At 41.0% G+C, this 20,185-nt stretch overlaps 1 protein-coding gene across 1 annotated transcript in view; it reads left to right on the forward strand.

The window, feature by feature from the left end:
- The window catches only part of DICER1 (dicer 1, ribonuclease III), a 292,090-nt gene that overhangs the window by 196,279 nt on the left and 75,626 nt on the right, over nucleotides 1–20,185 (forward strand). Inside the window, exons 25-26 of the mRNA XM_053697503.1 lie at nucleotides 2,816–3,689; nucleotides 19,275–19,543. Coding sequence (XP_053553478.1) covers nucleotides 2,816–3,689; nucleotides 19,275–19,543 — 1,143 coding nt within the window. The remainder of the gene's footprint in view (nucleotides 1–2,815; nucleotides 3,690–19,274; nucleotides 19,544–20,185) is intronic.

Below are 20,185 nucleotides of genomic sequence, written 5' to 3' on the forward strand. Positions count from 1 at the left end.
ATTTTCACAAAGGTACTAGGCTCCCTTCTAGCGGTGCTAAGACCAAGGGGCATTGCAGTAGTACCTTACCTGGACGACATTCTGATTCAAGCGTCGTCCCTTCCTCAAGCAAAGGCTCATACGGACATTGTCCTGGCCTTTCTCAGATCTCACGGCTGGAAAGTGAACGTGGAAAAGAGTTCTCTATCCCCGTCAACAAGGGTTCCCTTCTTGGGAACAATTATAGACTCTTTAGAAATGAGGATCTTTCTAACAGAGGCCAGAAAAACAAAACTTCTAGACTCTTGTCGGATACTTCATTCCGTTCCTCTTCCTTCCATTGCTCAGTGCATGGAAGTGATCGGGTTGATGGTAGCGGCGATGGACATAGTTCCTTTTGCGCGCATTCATCTAAGACCATTACAACTGTGCATGCTCAGTCAGTGGAATGGGGACTATACAGACTTGTCTCCGAAGATACAAGTAAATCAGAGGACCAGAGACTCACTCCGTTGGTGGCTGTCCCTGGACAATCTGTCTCAAGGGATGACGTTCCGCAGACCAGAGTGGGTCATTGTCACGACCGACGCCAGTCTAATGGGCTGGGGCGCGGTCTGGGGATCCCTGAAAGCTCAGGGTCTTTGGTCTCGGGAAGAATCTCTTCTACCGATAAATATTCTGGAACTGAGAGCGATATTCAATGCTCTCAAGGCCTGGCCTCGGCTAGCGAGGACCAAGTTCATACGGTTTCAATCAGACAACATGACAACTGTTGCGTACATCAACCATCAGGGGGGAACAAGGAGTTCCCTAGCGATGGAAGAAGTGACCAAAATCATTCTATGGGCGGAGTCTCACTCCTGCCACCTGTCTGCTATCCACATCCCAGGAGTGGAAAATTGGGAAGCGGATTTTCTGAGTCGTCAGACATTGCATCCGGGGGAGTGGGAACTCCATCCGGAAATCTTTGCCCAAGTCACTCACCTGTGGGGCATTCCAGACATGGATCTGATGGCCTCTCGTCAGAACTTCAAAGTTCCTTGCTACGGGGCCAGATCCAGGGATCCCAAGGCGGCTCTAGTGGATGCACTAGTAGCACCTTGGACCTTCAAACTAGCTTATGTGTTCCCGCCATTTCCTCTCATCCCCAGGCTGGTAGCCAGGATCAATCAGGAGAGGGCGTCGGTGATCTTGATAGCTCCTGCGTGGCCACGCAGGACTTGGTATGCAGATCTGGTGAATATGTCATCGGCTCCACCTTGGAAGCTACCTTTGAGACGAGACCTTCTTGTTCAGGGTCCGTTCGAACATCCGAATCTGGTTTCACTCCAGCTGACTGCTTGGAGATTGAACGCTTGATTTTATCGAAGCGAGGATTCTCAGATTCTGTTATCGATACTCTTGTTCAGGCCAGAAAGCCTGTAACTAGAAAGATTTACCACAAAATTTGGAAAAAATATATCTGTTGGTGTGAATCTAAAGGATTCCCTTGGGACAAGGTTAAGATTCCTAGGATTCTATCCTTCCTTCAAGAAGGATTGGAAAAAGGATTATCTGCTAGTTCCCTGAAGGGACAGATTTCTGCCTTGTCGGTATTACTTCACAAAAAGCTGGCAGCTGTGCCAGATGTTCAAGCCTTTGTTCAGGCTTTGGTTAGAATCAAGCCTGTTTACAAACCTTTGACTCCTCCTTGGAGTCTCAATTTAGTTCTTTCTGTTCTTCAGGGGGTTCCGTTTGAACCCTTACATTCCGTTGATATTAAGTTATTATCTTGGAAAGTTTTGTTTTTAGTTGCGATTTCTTCTGCTAGAAGAGTCTCAGAATTATCTGCTCTGCAGTGTTCTCCTCCTTATCTGGTGTTCCATGCAGATAAGGTGGTTTTACGTACTAAACCTGGTTTTCTTCCAAAAGTTGTTTCTAACAAAAACATTAACCAGGAGATTATCGTACCTTCTCTGTGTCCAAAACCAGTTTCAAAGAAGGAACGTTTGTTGCACAATTTGGATGTTGTTCGCGCTCTAAAATTCTATTTAGATGCTACAAAGGATTTTAGACAAACATCTTCCTTGTTTGTTGTTTATTCAGGTAAAAGGAGAGGTCAAAAAGCAACTTCTACCTCTCTCTCTTTTTGGATTAAAAGCATCATCAGATTGGCTTACGAGACTGCCGGACGGCAGCCTCCCGAAAGAATCACAGCTCATTCCACTAGGGCTGTGGCTTCCACATGGGCCTTCAAGAACGAGGCTTCTGTTGATCAGATATGTAGGGCAGCGACTTGGTCTTCACTGCACACTTTTACCAAATTTTACAAGTTTGATACTTTTGCTTCTTCTGAGGCTATTTTTGGGAGAAAGGTTTTGCAAGCCGTGGTGCCTTCCATTTAGGTGACCTGATTTGCTCCCTCCCTTCATCCGTGTCCTAAAGCTTTGGTATTGGTTCCCACAAGTAAGGATGACGCCGTGGACCGGACACACCTATGTTGGAGAAAACAGAATTTATGTTTACCTGATAAATTTCTTTCTCCAACGGTGTGTCCGGTCCACGGCCCGCCCTGGTTTTTTTAATCAGGTCTGATAATTTATTTTCTTTAACTACAGTCACCACGGTACCATATGGTTTCTCCTATGCAAATATTCCTCCTTAACGTCGGTCGAATGACTGGGGTAGGCGGAGCCTAGGAGGGATCATGTGACCAGCTTTGCTGGGCTCTTTGCCATTTCCTGTTGGGGAAGAGAATATCCCACAAGTAAGGATGACGCCGTGGACCGGACACACCGTTGGAGAAAGAAATTTATCAGGTAAACATAAATTCTGTTTTTTCATTTACTACCTGTAGATCAATGATGATGTAACTTCTAATGGAAAAATTGACGAGGATTTTGATGACGAGGAGGATGAAGAACTAATGTGGAGAAACCCAAAAGAAGAAAATGATTCTGATGATGAGTTAATGGACTATGATCAGGAACATATAAAATTCATTGATAGCATGTTAATGGGATCCGGGGCATTTGTGAAGAAAATTCCTCTTGCTCATTTCCCTCCACCTGATCCTAATTATGTCTGGAAGACCCCAAAGAAAATCTCTCTTGGAAATGCTCAGTTTTCATCTGATTTTGATGATTTTGACTATAGCTCTTGGGATGCTATGTGTTACTTGGATCCCAGCAAGGCTGTGGAGGAGGATGACTTTGTAGTAGGCTTTTGGAATCCATCAGAAGAAAACTGTGGTGTTGATACTGGAAAGCCATCAATTTCTTATGACTTGCATACAGAGCAATGTATTGCAGACAAAAGTATTGCTGACTGTGTAGAAGCCCTTTTAGGCTGCTATTTAACCAGCTGTGGTGAGCGAGCAGCTCAGCTTTTTCTTTGCTCTCTGGGGCTAAAAGTACTCCCAGCAATTAAGACTAATAAAGGCGAAAACTCAAAAAGGGGTACTTCTGTTTGCGACCAGACAAATCTTAAGAGAAAACCTGCTGCCAACAACGGATTCAATTCTGAGCAGTCACATTGGAAAGAAGTGGAATACGGTTATTTAAAGATTCCTCCAAGGTGTATGTTCGATCACCCTGATGCGGAAAAAACTCTTGATCATTTAATATCAGGTTTTGAAAACTTTGAGAAGAAAATAAGTTACCAGTTTAAAAACAAGGCCTACCTTCTACAAGCTTTTACTCATGCCTCCTACCACTACAATACAATAACTGGTAAGTAAACAGTTCAAACTAAAACGCAATTTTATCAAGTGCATGTCTTATCAAACAATTTTTAGTAAAATACAAGTAGCTGTATATCATTTATACACATCCGTGCCCTGTAGCACAGTGTTGATGTGAAATGATTTATAAAAGAGCTGTTACCTAATTTAATGTTACTCAACTTATTGACCTTAAAAGGATGAACAGATGAGTTGGCCATGCTAGCCCTGGAACATATAACTCTCCGTTTTGACTAGGTACTGTGATTGACTGGTTATCAATTGAGCAATCTCACCAATAAACCTTGTTTCTTTTCTAAGATAGGTGAGTCCACGGAATCATCAATTACTGTTGGGAATATCACTCCTGGCCAGCAGGAGGAGGCAAAGAGCACCACATCAAAGCTGCTAAGTGTCACTTCCCTTCCCACAATCCCCAGTCATTCTCTTTGCAAGGAGGAGGTGAAGATTTTGGTATCTGATTATTTCAATTCAATCAAGATTTTCTTTTTTTTCTTTTTTTTTTGAATATTTTTTTTTTATTGAGGATACAAAGAATACAGGAGTATATTTGTAAGACATTTTTAGGTGAGTCTGGTTATATTACATAGTAAGCAGAACATTGTAAATTCAATGTCCTTCTTATACATGGCGGCCAGACCACATGGGACTTCCGGCCCATATAATGAGACCTTGTTTTTGTAGACAAGTGTGAAACTTTGCGTAGGTCCTGGACTTGGATTCCAGCTGAAAGTCCTAGAAACTCAGCTAGTCCCTTTGTAAGAAATCTAGTTACAAGAGCTCCCCCATCATGGGTGGTTACGTCTAGTGTCAGACTGTGGTCTAGGAGGCTGTGTAGGTCTACGAGGAAGAGGTTTCCATTCTGGAGCGCCAGCTCTAAGGGGAGGTGGCCTTGGGGAGGGAGTCTCTTGTTGTTCTTGATTTTCCGGAAGAAGTCCCCATTTTCGTATGAGGAGTCGGGCATCTTCAGGAGTATTGATCGTAAACTGGTGATTGTCCTTAGTCATTAGTAGCCTAACCGGTAATCCCCATCGGTACCTAATGCCTTGAGCACGGAGGATTTTGGTATAGTCAGTATAAGTTCTTCGTAGGTAGAGCGTATGAGCTGACAGATCAGGAAATATTTGGATTTGGTCAAATTTTTCGGGGAGAGTTTTGAACCTCATGTCAGCATTGATAAGTTGGTTTTTGAATGGGAAATCGTGTAGTCTGGTCACTACATCTCTTGGTTTATCGGCTGCTAGCGAGCGCGGACGCGCAACTCTGTGAGGCCTGTCAATCAGGAGGTTGGACTCTTTAGCCTCCGGAATCATTGCTTTAAAAAGTTCCTTTAGGTAGCTCTCTAGCTCCTGAGGGGAGACAGATTCTGGAACTCCTCTGATTCGCAGGTTATTAATTCTGGACCTATCCTCCAGGTCCGCAAGCTTAGCCTCCAGAGAAGAAATCTGACAAGCCAAATTTTCAGAATAAGAAAGGAGGTTCTGTATGGTCAATGATTAGGTCTTCTTGTTTACGCTCTAGAGCATCAGTCCTTTTGCCAATTGAGGCTATATCCCTCTTCAGATCTGCGTGGGATCTCTCAAATTTCTTTGATAGGGATTCATGGTGTCCTGCCAGTAGAGATGTAATAGTATCAATTAAAGGCCCCATGGCTATTTGGGCGCAAGGTGTAGGCTATGTAGACCCAATAATCCTGTAGGGGGGCCTTCAGGGATCCCAGTAGTTTAGGCCTTAGTACAACGTGTGTAGGTATTTATGCCTGGGTATTGTGGGGCCTTGGGGGGAGCAGAGTAGGCTTAAGTGATGTGGGTTTCCCTTGCTAGTGATCACCAGGCTATGCCCCCCTCTGTTATAGCTCTCTCCTCCCTGGTCTCACCTAACCTCTGTTTGTATGTGGATACCTCCGCTCTAGATGTAGCCGGTGTCCTCGTATGCGCTGGCTAGGGTTTGAGAGCAGCGAACAGGTTTGCGTGGGTCCCACTAATCCCCTTTGAGATTGAGATGATAGGCAGACTGGTAAGCCGGCCTCCCAACACCCCCGCAGACAGGCTGTGGCGCTCGGGGAAGAGGAATGCCTCGGGCAAGATGGCGGGTCTTCGTGCAAAAAACCTCTGAGGTATGAGGGATCGCGTTGTGCCAGGCAAATTTCTGGAGCCTGTTCAGAGCGGGGTAAGTTTGATTCTGTGGCTCGCTAGATCCGTGGATGGTAACAGGCAATGCGCTCCTGCGCCTCTCACCTAGTAAAGGCGGAGCTGAATATGATTCCAGAGTCTCCAGTCAAACGTGCGAGTGGCTGTTTGACCCCTTCACTTATGGTCCAGTGTTAGCCTTCTGCTCCGGAGCAGATCCCCGACCCTCCGGAGCAAGTGTAGGTCCCTTCTGTCTAACTGGGTGAAAGTCGGGTCCAAGACGGAATTAAAGTACAGCTTTAAGGCTCTGTTTTCCTCACAAACAGTGTTGGGTTACTTTCAAATAATTTAGCCCTCAGATGTCCGTAAAAGTAAGGTTGAAATGTCGCTTTTATTGCTCTAAAGCAGGGAGCTCTCTCACTACACGTCTTCTCCTGTTGGCGGTTAACTCCGCCCCCAAGATTTTATTATTTTTAAAGCCGGAGTAGGTTTGCTCTGAACTTTCTCCTCAATGCTGGGTATAGCTGTACTCCACGTTAGTCTCTTCAGTAGAGCAGTGGTGGCTTTAAAGCAGTGAGGAACTTGTAAGTTGGGCCTTCCTGCATTTTCCTCACATATTTGCTGCCCAGGGTATAGAAAGCCAGAGTAGGTTTGCTCTGATCTTTCTTTTTTTCTACACGTCTCTGTGAGGAGTGGCATCCTCTCATACCGGGTAGGCTGTCCTCCTGCCGGACAGCTAGATGCAGGTAAGTGCTTTTGTCTAATATGTTTTGGGGGACTTGAACTTATGTAAGAGACTGCAATAATATCTGGGACATATATATATATATATATATATCCTGGGGAAGGATATTTTAGGCAGGACGCAGGCACTCATTGTGACAAGGAGACTAGGGGTTAATGCTTTTAAAGATTAAATATTCCCTGACCATTTTAGGGCTTGTGTGTTTGAGACTCATTAAGGGTAATTCCTGCCTCTTGTGTTTATGATTCATTAGGATGAATCTTATGTTTTATATATTTGGCTCTCATAGAGGAATCTGTTTTGTTTTTGAGAGCACGCTCTTTTCATAATACAATAGCGTAGGAGCAGCGCCATTAGGGGTTAGAGGGCTCTAACGTAATGTGTGTCGTTTACTTTGGTAAGCTCTGTAGTTTCAGCGGTGCGATTTTCTTTTTCTTCCCTGGCTGACAGAATGAGTCGCATAGTTAATTATAGCTGAGCGCCACATTTCTGTAACCTGCTTCTGTTCCACCTTCTTTTTCTTTAGGAATGGCGGGGAAGCGCCATTTTCGTCTCTTTGAGCCGGTCATGTGACCACGCCGTTTTTTCTTAGCCGACGGAGCGATGCAATGTCTCTGTAGGTCGGAGCTTGCTACTTGGAGTTAGGCTGCCTCTAAGTGAGAAGGTTTAGGCTGGGTTGTTACGCTGTTGCATATCGTTTTCAGCACGTTTTTTTTTAATTACTACAATTGTCCATGCAGTGGAGAGCCCAAGTAGCTTGTTCATTATACAGTTTCCTATAGAGGGCACTTATGTTATATATTTTTAAATAGCAATGCCTTATCCTATTTAGTTTTCCTAGAGTTCTGCTCATAATTAAAGTATATTCAGGATGTTTGGAATATCTGTTAATTATAAATTTGTCTGTTAAACAGTTGCAAGAAGACATGTAAAGTTTATTTACTTCTTGTGTGTGCTTTCTCATATCCTTATAATAAGGTTTCAAGATTATTCCAGGATGTTAATCCAGTTTAAAAGGATAATGGACATATGTTCTGGGTCCTAGAACCCTAGTCCTAGAGCCCTGTTCCTAAGGATAAATGTTTATTGGCTCTTGACCAAATTGCATTTCTAGGCTTATCTGTTTCTCATTTTAGAATCAAGTCTAAAGAATGAGAAGATATTCCTGTTTGAGTTTCATGTCTTTCAGGATTTTTAGACAGAGTATTTGCATCTGCAATTATGTGCTGCATGTTTTCACCTTCCTATTGTAGTACAGATAGGTTGTTGCCCTCTGAGTCTCATGTCTCCCTGGATTATGCTGTTCAGGCAATGCCACAGATTTTCTCCTTAACCGTCCAAAGTCTCTATGGTGTCACATGCAGTGCCCTGCGGTTCCTCTAAATCTCCTAGAGGAGTCTAGTGGCCTGCAGATTGCAGCTCAGGTATTCTCTGTGGTATCTTCGGCTTTATCTGCTTTTCCTATCCTTCAGGGAAAACGCAAGAAGACATTTACAAGATTCAGATAGTAAGGTTTCTGCTTCTCATTCAGCTACCCAGATGGCTCTCTTTCCTAAGTCTGGTGAGAAGAATTCGCCGGTAGCTTTTGTGGTAAACTCTGAGTCGGACAGTATAATTCCTTCATCTGATGCTGAAGTGATCTCCTTCAGATGTATGCTTGCACACCTCATGTACTGTTACAGAAGGTTTTGGCTACTTGGACGATATTGATTCCCCTGTCGTTGTTGACCTTTGAAAGTTTTGTGAACTTTGTCATGCTATGATGTTCCTTCCTATGAGGAAGTGTTTCTAGACGTGCCTTCGATATTTACACAGGAATAGGAGAAGCTAGGGATACCCTTCTCCCTGTCTCCCGCCCTTTAAAGGATTTTCCTGTCACTGACTCCATTAAAATGCACGGTGCTCTTGAGTAGAAGCAAATTTTTCTACTATGGTTCAGAGAACTTCGATCCCTATGGAAGGTAACTGCTCCTTTACGGATCCATGGATAAGAAGTTGGAGGTTTATTTATTCTTTTAGAGCCATGCCTTGTCTTATTAGACTTGTTGTGCTAGCCCGCCAGGCATTATGGCTGAAATCTTGGTCAGCTGAGAAGCCTCCCTGGGGCTTAGTGGTACAGCCTAGGCTGTATAGTTCTGAAGTTGCAGGTTCAATATTGTAGTTACCTCCAGATCCATGTTTGTAGCGTTTCCTTTTCAAGGATGAGACCCTGTTTGGACTTGGTCTGGCAGAATCATCCTCTGACTTTCCAGGTGAAAAAGGGGTTTTCTACCTCACGTCAAGATAGTAAGAATAAAGGAAAGTTTTCCTTTTCCCCTTGCTGCAGGGTCAGTCATGTCTTTTGGAGTCCAATCTAAGATTTCCTCCCAAGGGCAGATCTCTCCTTTTAGAGTATCTGCAATCTAGGTATCATGAGAGGCATTCCTTGAACTGGGTTCAGAACCTTCCTCTCTGGGAGTGATAGTTCCAGTCCCAGTCTGGGAATGGGATCTAGGTATTTACCTCAAGTTTCTCAGGTTCTGACCTTCAAAGTAGTATCCATTCTCCTTTGGTTCAAGAGGGCCTGTTCATAACGAACATAGACCTGAAGGTCTATTATTCCAGGATCTTCTCAAGTTTCTAAATCTTGTCATCCTAGACAGACTTTTAGGTCTTGGAGTATTGCAAGGGTGCTCTTCTGGACAACATATGATTCAGGTGTCGCCTGTCTTCGAGCAAAATCTTTCAAGAGATCTTGTCCAATCTCTTTTCCATGGATGGGAAATGAATCTGGAGAAGAGTTCCCTTGTTTCATCTACAAGGGTGATTTATTTGGGGAACTTAATAGATTCTCTATCTAGGAGAAGATTTCTAACGGAGGTCAGATAATCGAGGATTTATTCCTTTTCCTTTTGCAGTCTACTGTCCGGCTAACAGCGAGCTCTTGTGGTCCGGTAAATAGCTTGGACATTTTGCAACCAGAGGGTTGGAAGTTTGGATCTAGCTGCAGTTAATTTTCTCTTCACTTTTCAGTGACTCAATGTATGGAGGGAATTGGTCTGATAGTTATCATGGACATCATTCCCTTTGATATTTTCCATAGAATGGAGAACTGTCTCAGAGGATAGATCTAGATCAGTCGACAAGAGACTCTCTCCTGTAGTGATTTCTCAGGAGTATCTGTCTCGGGGTCCGTGCTTCTTGAGGCATTCCTGGGTGATGTGACCACGGACGCCAACCTGCTGGGCTGGGAAACAGTCTGTGTCTCTTGAGGACTCAAAGTGTCTGCTCTCCTCTTTAACATCTTGGAGTTGAGAGCAATTTACAATGCTTTGATGGCTTGGCCTCAGTTGTCCTTAGCTTGGTTCCAGTCGGACAATATCACCTCAATGGTTTACATCAACCACCAGGGAGGAACTCGGAGTTCCTTAGCCATGTAGGAAGTGACTTGGATTGTTCAGTGGGCGGAAGTTCACAATTGTTGTCTATCTGCCATTCTCATTCCAGGAGTGGACAACTGGGAAGCGGTTTTCCTGAGCAGACACATTTTCTCCAACTTAACCCTCAAATGGGGGTTGCCGGAGTTGGATCTGATGGCGTCTCGGCAAAATGCAAGCTGCCAAGATACGGTTCGAAGTCAAGAGATCCACATGCTGCTCTGATAGATGCTCTGGCGGTTCCTTGAGATTTCAGGCTGGCATACCTGTTTCCTTAGTTTGTTCTCCTTCCACGAGTCTTTGCTCGTATCAAACAGGAGAGAGTGTCGGTAATTCCAATAGTCCCTGCATGGCCTCGCAGGATCTGGTATGCAGACCTAGTGGAGATGTCATCTCTTCCACCTTGGAGACTGCCTCTGAGGAAGGACCTTCGGATTCAGGGTACCTTCTCTCATCCAAATTTCGTTTCTCTGAAGCTGACTGCTTGGAGATTGAACGCTTAGTTCTCTCTAAGCATGGTTTTTCTGAGTCTATAATTGAGACGATGATTCAGGCTTGCAAGCCTGTTACGGGAAAGATTTTTTGCTGCATAAGTGTCTGGCGGACGTGCCAGATGTGCAAACTTTTTGTCAGGCCTTGGTCAGTATCAGGGCTGTGTTTTAATCTGTTGCTCCTCCTGGGAGCCTTAACTTTGTTCTTAAAGTTTTGCAGCAAGCTCAGTTTGAGCCATTGCATTCCATAGATATTAAGTTGTTATCTTGGAAGGTTTTGTTTCTTATTGCTTTCTATTCTGCTCGGAGAGTGTTGGAACTCTCAGATTTGCAGTGTGATTCACCTTATCTTTCATGCTGATGAGGCAGTTCTTCGTACAAAGTTAGGTTCCTTCCTAAAATGGTTTCGGACAGAAATTTTAATAAGGAAATTGTTGTTCCTTCTCTTTTTCATAGTTCTTCTTTTCTGAAGAACATTTGTTGTGCAACTTGGAGGTTGTGCATGCTTTAAAAATTTATTTACAGGCGACTAAGGATTTTCGCCAGTCTTCTGCCCTGTTTGTTTCTCTGGGAAACGTAAATGTGAGAAATCTTTTGTTACTTCTTTCTCTCTGGTTGAGAATAATTGGTTTCGCTTATGAGTCTGCTGGGCAGCTGTCTCCTGAGAGAATTACAGCTCATTTCACTAGGGCTGTCTCTTCTTCTTGGGTTTTCAAAAACAAAGCTTCTGTGAAACGGTTTTGCAAGGCTGCAACTTGGTCTTCTCTGCATACCCTGTCAAAATTTTACAAATTTGATTCTTTTGCCTCGGCTGAGGTTCTTTTGGGAGAAAGGTTCTTCAAGCGGTGGTGCCTTCTGTTTAGGTTACCTGTCTTGTCCCTCCCTAATTATCAGTGTCCTCTAGCTTTGGTATTGGTTCCCAACAGTAGTTGGTGATTCCGTGGACTCACCGTATCTTCGGAAAGAAAACAAAATTTATGCTTACCTGATGATTTTCTTTCTTTCCGGATACGGTGAGTCCACGGCCCGCTTTTTATTTTAAGACTGTTAATTTTTACTTTAACCTCAGGCACTTTTAGACCTTGTGTTATTTCCTTTTTATCCGTTTTCCTTCGGTTGAATGACAGGGGATTGTGGGAAGGGAAGTGACATTTAACAGCTTTGCTGTGGTGCTCTTTGCATCCTCCTGCTGGCCAGGAGTGATCTTCCCAACCGTAATTGATGATTCCGTGGACATGGAATCTGGAATTAAATAAATTTATCAAGTAAGCATAAATTTTGTTTTTTATCCTGTCGTTTGTGCATGTTGGGAATAGTATTTTAATGGTGCAAGTTTATATAGGAAATTATTTAAATATTCTATGTAAAATGCAGGAGTTTGTATCCAAAGTGGGTTACTTTTTTTGGCATTTATAGCCTTGATATTACATAGGCTCAAAATGTCAAGCCCTAAGCTATTAGCCAGCCCAAAAATGTTACTTGCCCACACCTCACCCACTTTGCATATGTTTAGCCAATGTGAAACACCTTATTTAATATTGTTTTTGGTTTATTAAATAATGCTACACACAGTAATAAAATAACAAAAGTGCATAGCAGTTAGCAACATTAACTAGAGTTCTGGGGAAGACAACAGCTGGACAAAAAAATGAAGTTGTTGAACTGAGAGAAAGCAGAGAGGGTTGACATTAATGTGAGGTCATAGCAGACCTGGATAAATTGTTTTATAATAATCTCTCATCTATCTTTCCCCACTCTCTCCTCTCTTCAGTCTCTCTTTTACCTCCTCTCTTCTGTCTCAGGACATATCTTCTCTTTTCTTTTCTCTTTCTAAAAGCGATCTTTTGCTCCACTTTCAATGTTCTTCTCCAGTCCCTCTCTGCCCCTGTTTACCGTCTAAACACTAATGGGGTCCCTAAAGCCCTAGAGGAATGACCTATCCTTGCTCTTTCATATATAATATCCCTTTTAGAATGATATTTGTAGACATTCACTCACTAATTTTCCTTCGCCCTTGTAAAATTTCCAGTGGCTAGTGGAAATTTATAGCCCTGTATTACAATATCCACTGAGGTTTTACTCACTTTCTAGTGCCGCAAGATATGGCTAATATGCCTTAGTATGGGGTAATTATTGTCATGCTTGGAGAAGGGTTTAAAAACATTCTGAAAACATGTGTTTTCTCTTTATTTAAAAGAACCGATATTCCCCATACAAAAAAAAAAAAATAAGATAGTGTTTCAGTAATGTAAAGCTTAGGAGCCAGCCCATTTTAGGTTCAGCACCCTGGATAGCGCTTGCTTATTGGTGACTACATTCAGAAAACCAATAAGCAAGCGTAACTCGGGTTCTAAACCAAAAATGGGCCAGCTCCTAAACTTTACATTTTAGTTTTTTAAATAAAGATTGCAAGAGAACGAAGAAAAAGTGATAATAGGAGTAAATTAGAAAGTTGCTTGAAATTGCATGCTCTATCTTAATCATTACATTTTGGATTTAGTATCCCTTTAACAAATCGCCTAGAAAATTGTTTCTAATTCCCATTTTTTGGCTTATTTTAGGATAAAGTAAGATTTCTGGCCAGCAAGAATATATATATTTTTTAACAGCCCCACTTATTTTGGGAGCTCTAGACCTATGTAGCTGTCAAAACCTAGTATGGTTGTCAATTCAATATTCTTGCTAGCAATTAATAATTTTAAGTTCAAAGTCTCTTCTCCACAAACTGTGTGGGGCTTTAGTGCTGAATTTTCAAACTGTTATGTTTATTTCTGACATAAGGTGATGAGAGTTCACGAGCCATAACATATGGGATTTATCTCCACTCCAGTTGTACGCAGGCAAAAATCATCCTACACAATAGGAGCTTTAAGTCCTCCTACTTCCTGATTCCCCCCAGTCTTAATTGTTTGCCTTCACAGGAGGAGGTAAAAAGGTGAGGTGTGTAGCCTTCTTTGTGGAAAGGGATTATTAAACACTTGTGAGGCATATTATACCCCTCAGAGGACCAAGAACGATGTTCAAGAGTACCATTGGCAGTGAGAATAATTCTTCTGAGGGAGTTTTTCATTAGCTTGCCACAGGTGTTGCTGGGACTGGTCCTGCAGCTGCCTCCTGTTGTCTTTGTCGGGTACCTCCTATGCAAAATCTAGAGTTAGTGTCCGCAATCTTAATTGAGATCTTCTGCTGGGCACAGGAAGTATGCAGCTGGGTAAGCACAGGAGAGTGAGTTACACAGGTAATTATGTGACTTGCACTCACACAGCCAAAGGCTTCTTAGCAGGTCATTTAGTCTTTGTAAATCAGGGTTAGGGGACATATGAACGGACATGTAACATTTATAGTTCACTCATTGGGAGAGTGTTAGTCTAAAACTTATGGGCTATTACTGGTGGGAGCCTATAATCAGGGTAAGTGGCACAGTGCAACTACATATTAACGTTAATATGTTTATGTTGCAGCTAAGGCTGTGGACGGTTTTACCAACTCTATGCAAGTTTGTCACTATGTACCTTTTCAAGTGCAGTGTCCCTCTCCTTTGAGTTAGTCAGGGAGTTAAAATGGATTTCTCATATGACATTAAGGATTATCTTTGTTCTACTATTGTAGAGGTGTTGGGGGCCACCTTCAATTAAGCACAAATGTCTGCTTCTGAAGAGTAAGGTTTCTGCAGTAGCAGACCCTTTTACTGGACCGGTTAAAAAGAAAGGGGTATTACAGATTCCTAGTGTGTCAGATACTTCTGACTCTGTTTCTTCTTCAGGGATATGACTCCTTTCTTGTCCAGGAGTCCACTTCCTCTGAGTCAATCAAACAACTAGATTAATTTTTTAAGTCGGTTAAACCTGCAGCTATCTCTCCATTATCAGTTGACTTTTAGAGTGTGATTTTGAAGGACTGTAACATAACAGTTATTCTGTTTCGTCCTTCTCCAAACTTCGAAAAGATGTTCCCAGTGCCTGTCAATCAGACAAAGGTTTGGGGAGTCAATTTCCAAAGTAGATTGAGACATTTCTACACTGCCGAAGTAGATGGAACATATGGACAGAAAAATGGAGACCTATCATAGAAAGGGATTTTTTGCAGGCAGGGTTTTTATTCACGCTTGTGATGAGTGTTGCCTGTGTAGCTGGTTAGACAAGCTTCTACTCCATATAGTCTTTTTCGGAGACTATGCACAAGTTGGATGTTCAGCTTTTGTTATGGAAGGTTTTGTTCCATATGGCTATTTCTTCCACCAGGAGAGTTTCGAAACTTTGTGTTGTCATGCGGGACTTCATATCTGATTTTCCATCATGTCATGGTGGTTCTTAGGGATCACTTTAATGTCTTTCTGAAGGTTGTCATGTCTCAGAATTTTAAGCAGGAGGTTTTCATTCCTTCTTTTTGTCGTCCTTCATAATTTGGATGTATTAAGCACTTTGAAGATTTATCTCCACGCCACCAAGCAGTTCTGTACGTCTTCTACTTTTATTTTTCCAGTCTGCATAGAAGTCAAAAGGCTACTTCAGTTTTCTTGGCTTCTTGGCTGAACCACTTAGATAGCTTGAACAAATTTGCAAGGCTGCTACTTGGCCTTTTCTTCATATTTTTTCAGTTGATGTTTTTACCTCTTCAGAGGCTACATTTGCAGGATGGTCCTCCAGGCTGCAGTATTAGGTCAATTATGTGCCTGCCTCTTTCCATTTGTCCCACCCTTTGTATGATTTTGTGGACTCCACAGCTTTGGTATTCAATCCCATATATTATGGCTCATGGACTCTCATCACCTTATGAAAAAAAACAAAAACAAATTTATGCTTGCTTGATAAAATAATTTCTTTCATGGTGATGAGTCCATGAGACCTTCCCTATCATTATTGAAATATATCAATTGACGGTTCTAGCATGCACCTCATTTACCTTGCTTGTTCTTCTGTTTTTCTGTTTTTTCACCTTTTGCTTGGCTATGTGGTAGACTGAGGGGATTCCGTAAGTGGGAGGGATTAAAGCTCTTGTGTTGGGGGATTTTTGCCTGCCTCCTAGTGGAGTTTAATCCCATGTATTATGGCTTGTGGACTCACCACCATGAAATTAATTTATCAGGTAAGCATACATTATTATATTTTTTTCACATAACTGTCTTAAGCTATTTGGTTTTGGATGCTTTTTTTGGAAAGTCTGTCACCTTATGTAAAAGGGTACATTACATGCATCCACATAACCTGCTAAAAATTATTAATATGCTTCTTATGTGTCAAATTCTTGAAGAAAAAAAATAGGTTACTACTTTCTATATGCATTTCACTAGCTATGATAAAACCGATTGGGCACAGGACAAAGGATGTCATGGAACCTAAGCCATTGTTTAAAGTCAAAATTAAACTTTCATGATTCAAATAGAGAATACAATTTTAAACAACTTTAATTTTTTTTCTTCATGTAAGTGGCAAGAGTCCATGAGCTAGTGACATATAGGTTATACATTCCTACCAGGAGGGAGCAAAGTTTCCCACCTCACACATACCTTAGTTTTACAAACTTTGCTTCTCATGGAGGTGGTGAAGCAAGTTGTGCTTGATTTTCTTCTATGATAGACGCTTCTAAGCATATTGAAGCCCAGTTCCTCTGAAAGTACAGTGTTTGTCTGAGAGATGTGAAGGTAGTATTGCCTGATGATGCCATGTTTTCACCTATGAGAAATCTATTCTAAGGCTCTCTGTAAATCGGTCACAGGGATTCATCTGCTGCCTCCCTTTACAGATCGACATTATACTCCTCTACCATTACCTCTACTGATATGTTTCAGTACTGGTTTGGCTGTCTGCTATATGTGGATGGGTGTCTTCTGGTAAGTTTATATCATTTTTTTAAGTCACTCTCAGCTATGTTTGGCACTTTATCTTATAAAGTTTTAAATGTATAGTGTATATATTTGCCATGAGTCAGGTCTGTGTATTTCCCTTTGCAGTCTAACAGTTTCAGCATGGAAATTATGTTTATGGGAGTTTTTAGGCTTACCTTGGGTTCCAGTTTGTTTTAACTTGGAGTCTGATTTTTTTTTTTTTTCTCAAAATTTTCGTGGGCTTAGGCTCGCGATGATGCAGAATGTTACTTTTTATTGCAATATTTTTGTTGCGAAAATTTTTGGCGCAGTCACCTCTACCGTGACGCGAGTTGCGTTATTTCTTGGGACTTTCTTGACGCAAGTTTTGTTGGCGCGAAGTGGAGCTTTGACGCCAAAATTTATTTTTTTCTCTGCATTTGCGCCTTTTTTGGCTCCAAAATTAGTTATATTAAGTCTCTCCCACTTTTGCTCTCTGAAAAATTATTACATGTTGATGTTTCTATAAGTACAAATACATCTACTGTTAAACCTTCACAGTCTAATGTACATGATATTCCTGTAGATATAAAAGATTATATTATATTGCTGCAGCCATAGAGAAGGCTATGACTGCTATTCTGCCTTCAAATAAACGTAAAAGGGCTCTCCTAACTTCTCTTAAATCTGATGAAGTTTGTATTGATAGCTGATGAGGATTTCTCTGGCTCAGAGGATCCTACTTCAGAGACTGAAATTGATAAATCAACCTTTCTTTTTAAGATTGAATATATTTGTTTTTTATTAAAGAAAGTATTGTTTACTTTGGGACGGGTATTGAGGAATCTAGTCCTCTTGATAACAAGAATAGCAAACGTTTGAATTCTGTTTTTAAAACTTCTGAGGTTACTCCTGAAGTTTTTCTTATTCCAGATGCTATCTCTCATATGTTTACTAAAGAATGGTCTAAACTTGGTGCTTCTTTTAACCCTTCTTCTAGGTTCTAGAACCTCTACCCATTTGACCCAATATAAATGTTACCATGTATACCGCCTATGTTTATAGCGCTGCCGAATCTTGGCGCTCTACAAATACCTGATAATAATAAAGCAATGCATGACTGGGAGTTAGATGCTGATTGATGGCTGCACATATATGCCTCTTGTCATTGGCTCACCATATGTGTTCAGCTAGCTCCCAGTAGTTGCATTCAGTAGTGCATTGCTGCTCTTACAGCAAATGATACCTAAAGAATGAAGCTAATATGACAATAGTAATTTGTAAATAGAAGTAAAGTTGTTTAAAATTGTATGCTCTTTATGAATCATGAGACATTTTGGGTTTCATACCCCTGTCTGGTCCATGAATCGAACAAAGTAATCTCAGAAGTGTAGAAGAATCATTAGTCTCTGGCCTCCAAGGAACAATTTTCATTCTAGGGTTTCCAAGGACACTATATATAATAGCCATTTTAATAGTTATATACAGGATCTGTTGGATCTAAGGTCACCTATCTTGTTTTCTTAGGACAGGGTTTTCTCTTAGAACATAGGGTTGGAGATTAACAAGAATTTTGGGATATCCTTGTGTAACAAAATTACATGAATTCCTTTACCTGCACTCATACGAGGAGTGTACTTAAAGGGACATTAAACACTAAACTAATGCTGGATAGAATGATGCATTCAAAGAAAAGATTAGTCTGAGAATAACAAGTAGATGTATTTTTTTTAAGTTTCATTAGCTGTTTAAATATTGACAAAATAAGTTTTAGTGTCTATAAAACAATGGGAGCTGCCATGTTGTAATTTAGGTTACTTTCTTTGCTGTGGCCAATTAGACACAGTTATAAATAAGTCACTAGAGTATGTTATGTGGAGTATAACAGTGTTTGCATTTTCATTTCTAACCGGAACTGAAAAGCTCACAATTTCAGAATGGAATTACAGGAAAATATTGCATATATATAATGCACACACCATTTATCATTTTATATTACCATCTCAAAGTGTTTAATGTCCCTTTAAAGTATTGGCTGTCCCTGGGCCTCAAGGATAATTGTTAAACACTGTCTTAGAGGAACACAAACCTAAAACATCCATTGTCCCAAAGAGAGTGGGTGTTTTTATACAGTTTTGTATTTCCAAGTTCTGAACATGTTTCTAAAAACAAACCGTTGTTCAAACAATGGAGTCAATGCAATTTTTAATAACCTCAGATTTATTCATATCCTGATACTGGATTTAAAGGGACAGTCAAGTCCAAATTTATAGATAACATTGATCTCATGCACCTGGAGTGAGCACTGATTGGCTAAAATAAGTCTGTCAAAAGAACTTAAATAAGGGGGCAGTTTACAGAGGCATAGATACAAAGTAATCACAGAGGTAAAAAGTGTATTTCTATAACAGTGTTGGTTATGCAAAACTTGGGGAATGGGTAATAAAGGGATTATCTTCCTTTTTAAACAATAATAATTCTGGTGTTGACTGTCCCTTTAAATTTAATGCTTTTACCAGCGGATTCATGTTTTGAAGGGATAGTCTAGTCAAAATTAAATTTTCATGATTCAGATAGGGAATGCAATTTTAAATAACTTTCCAATTTACTTTTATCATCAAATTTGCTTTGTTCTATTGCTGTTCTTTGTTAAAAGCTAAACCGAGGTAGGCTCCTATGCTAATTTCAAAGCCCTTGAAGACATTTTTACAGTTTTTTTAGAGCTAGACAGTGTTAGTTCATGTGTGCCGTTATAGATAACATTGTGGAGTTATTTATGAGTCAGCACGGATTGGCTAAAATGCAAGTCTGTCAAAAGAATTGTATCTAAGCCTCTGCAGAGGTAAAACATATATTAGTATAACCATGTTGGTTGTGCAAAACTGGGTAATGGGTTATAAAGGAGGGATTATCTATCTTTTTAAACAATACAAACTGTCCCTATCACTGAAACTTTTAAATACAACAGCCTTTTTTTTTTTTTTTTTAAGATTGCTACCAGCGTTTAGAATTTCTTGGAGATGCAATTTTGGACTACCTCATAACTAAGCACCTTTATGAAGACCCCCGGCAGCACTCCCCAGGAGTTCTCACTGACCTGCGATCTGCACTTGTCAATAACACCATATTTGCATCGTTAGCTGTGAAATATGACTACCACAAGTACTTTAAAGCCGTCTCTCCTGAACTTTTTCACATTGTAGATGATTTTGTGCAATTTCAGCTAGAAAAGAATGAAATGCAGGGCATGGATTCTGAGGTAGGTAGAAGCGATGGCGAATCAACACTAAATATACTTCATGCACCTCCCTCTAATTCTGGGTTGCTACCGTTTTGGAACCTAGGTTTCACTGCAGGTATCTGAAGAAAGTTGTTGTACACTTGTGATCACATCAGCACTGGAATGCAGTAGTGGAAGCTAGATTTCAACATGGCGGCACCCATGACTAGAGGGAGGCGGAGAATAAACTTAAAGGGACATAATACTCATATGCTTTATCACTTGAAACTGATGCATTATAATTGTAAAAAGCTGACAGGAAAATATCACCTGAGCATCTCTATGTAAAAAAGGAAGATATTTTACCTCACAATCTCCTCAGCTCAGCAGAGTAAGTTCTGTGTAAAAAGTTATACTCGGCTGCTCCCAGCTGCAGGTAAAAAAAAATTAAAAAATGAAGAAATGAACTGCAGCCAATCAGCATCAGCAGTGCTGAGGTCATGAACTCTTTTACTGTGATCTCATGAGATTTGACTTAACTCTCATGAGATTTCATAGTAAGCTTCCTTTACCTGATTGGTGAAATAATATGAGAGTGCACAAGGCTCATTCCCTAAGCTGTCCTAGGACAGACACACTAAAATGCTGCTTAGAAATCCTTTACAATGGGATGTGGCTACT

This window comes from Bombina bombina, chromosome 1 (genome assembly GCF_027579735.1).
Source record: "Bombina bombina isolate aBomBom1 chromosome 1, aBomBom1.pri, whole genome shotgun sequence".
Taxonomy (NCBI): Eukaryota; Metazoa; Chordata; class Amphibia; order Anura; family Bombinatoridae; genus Bombina; species Bombina bombina.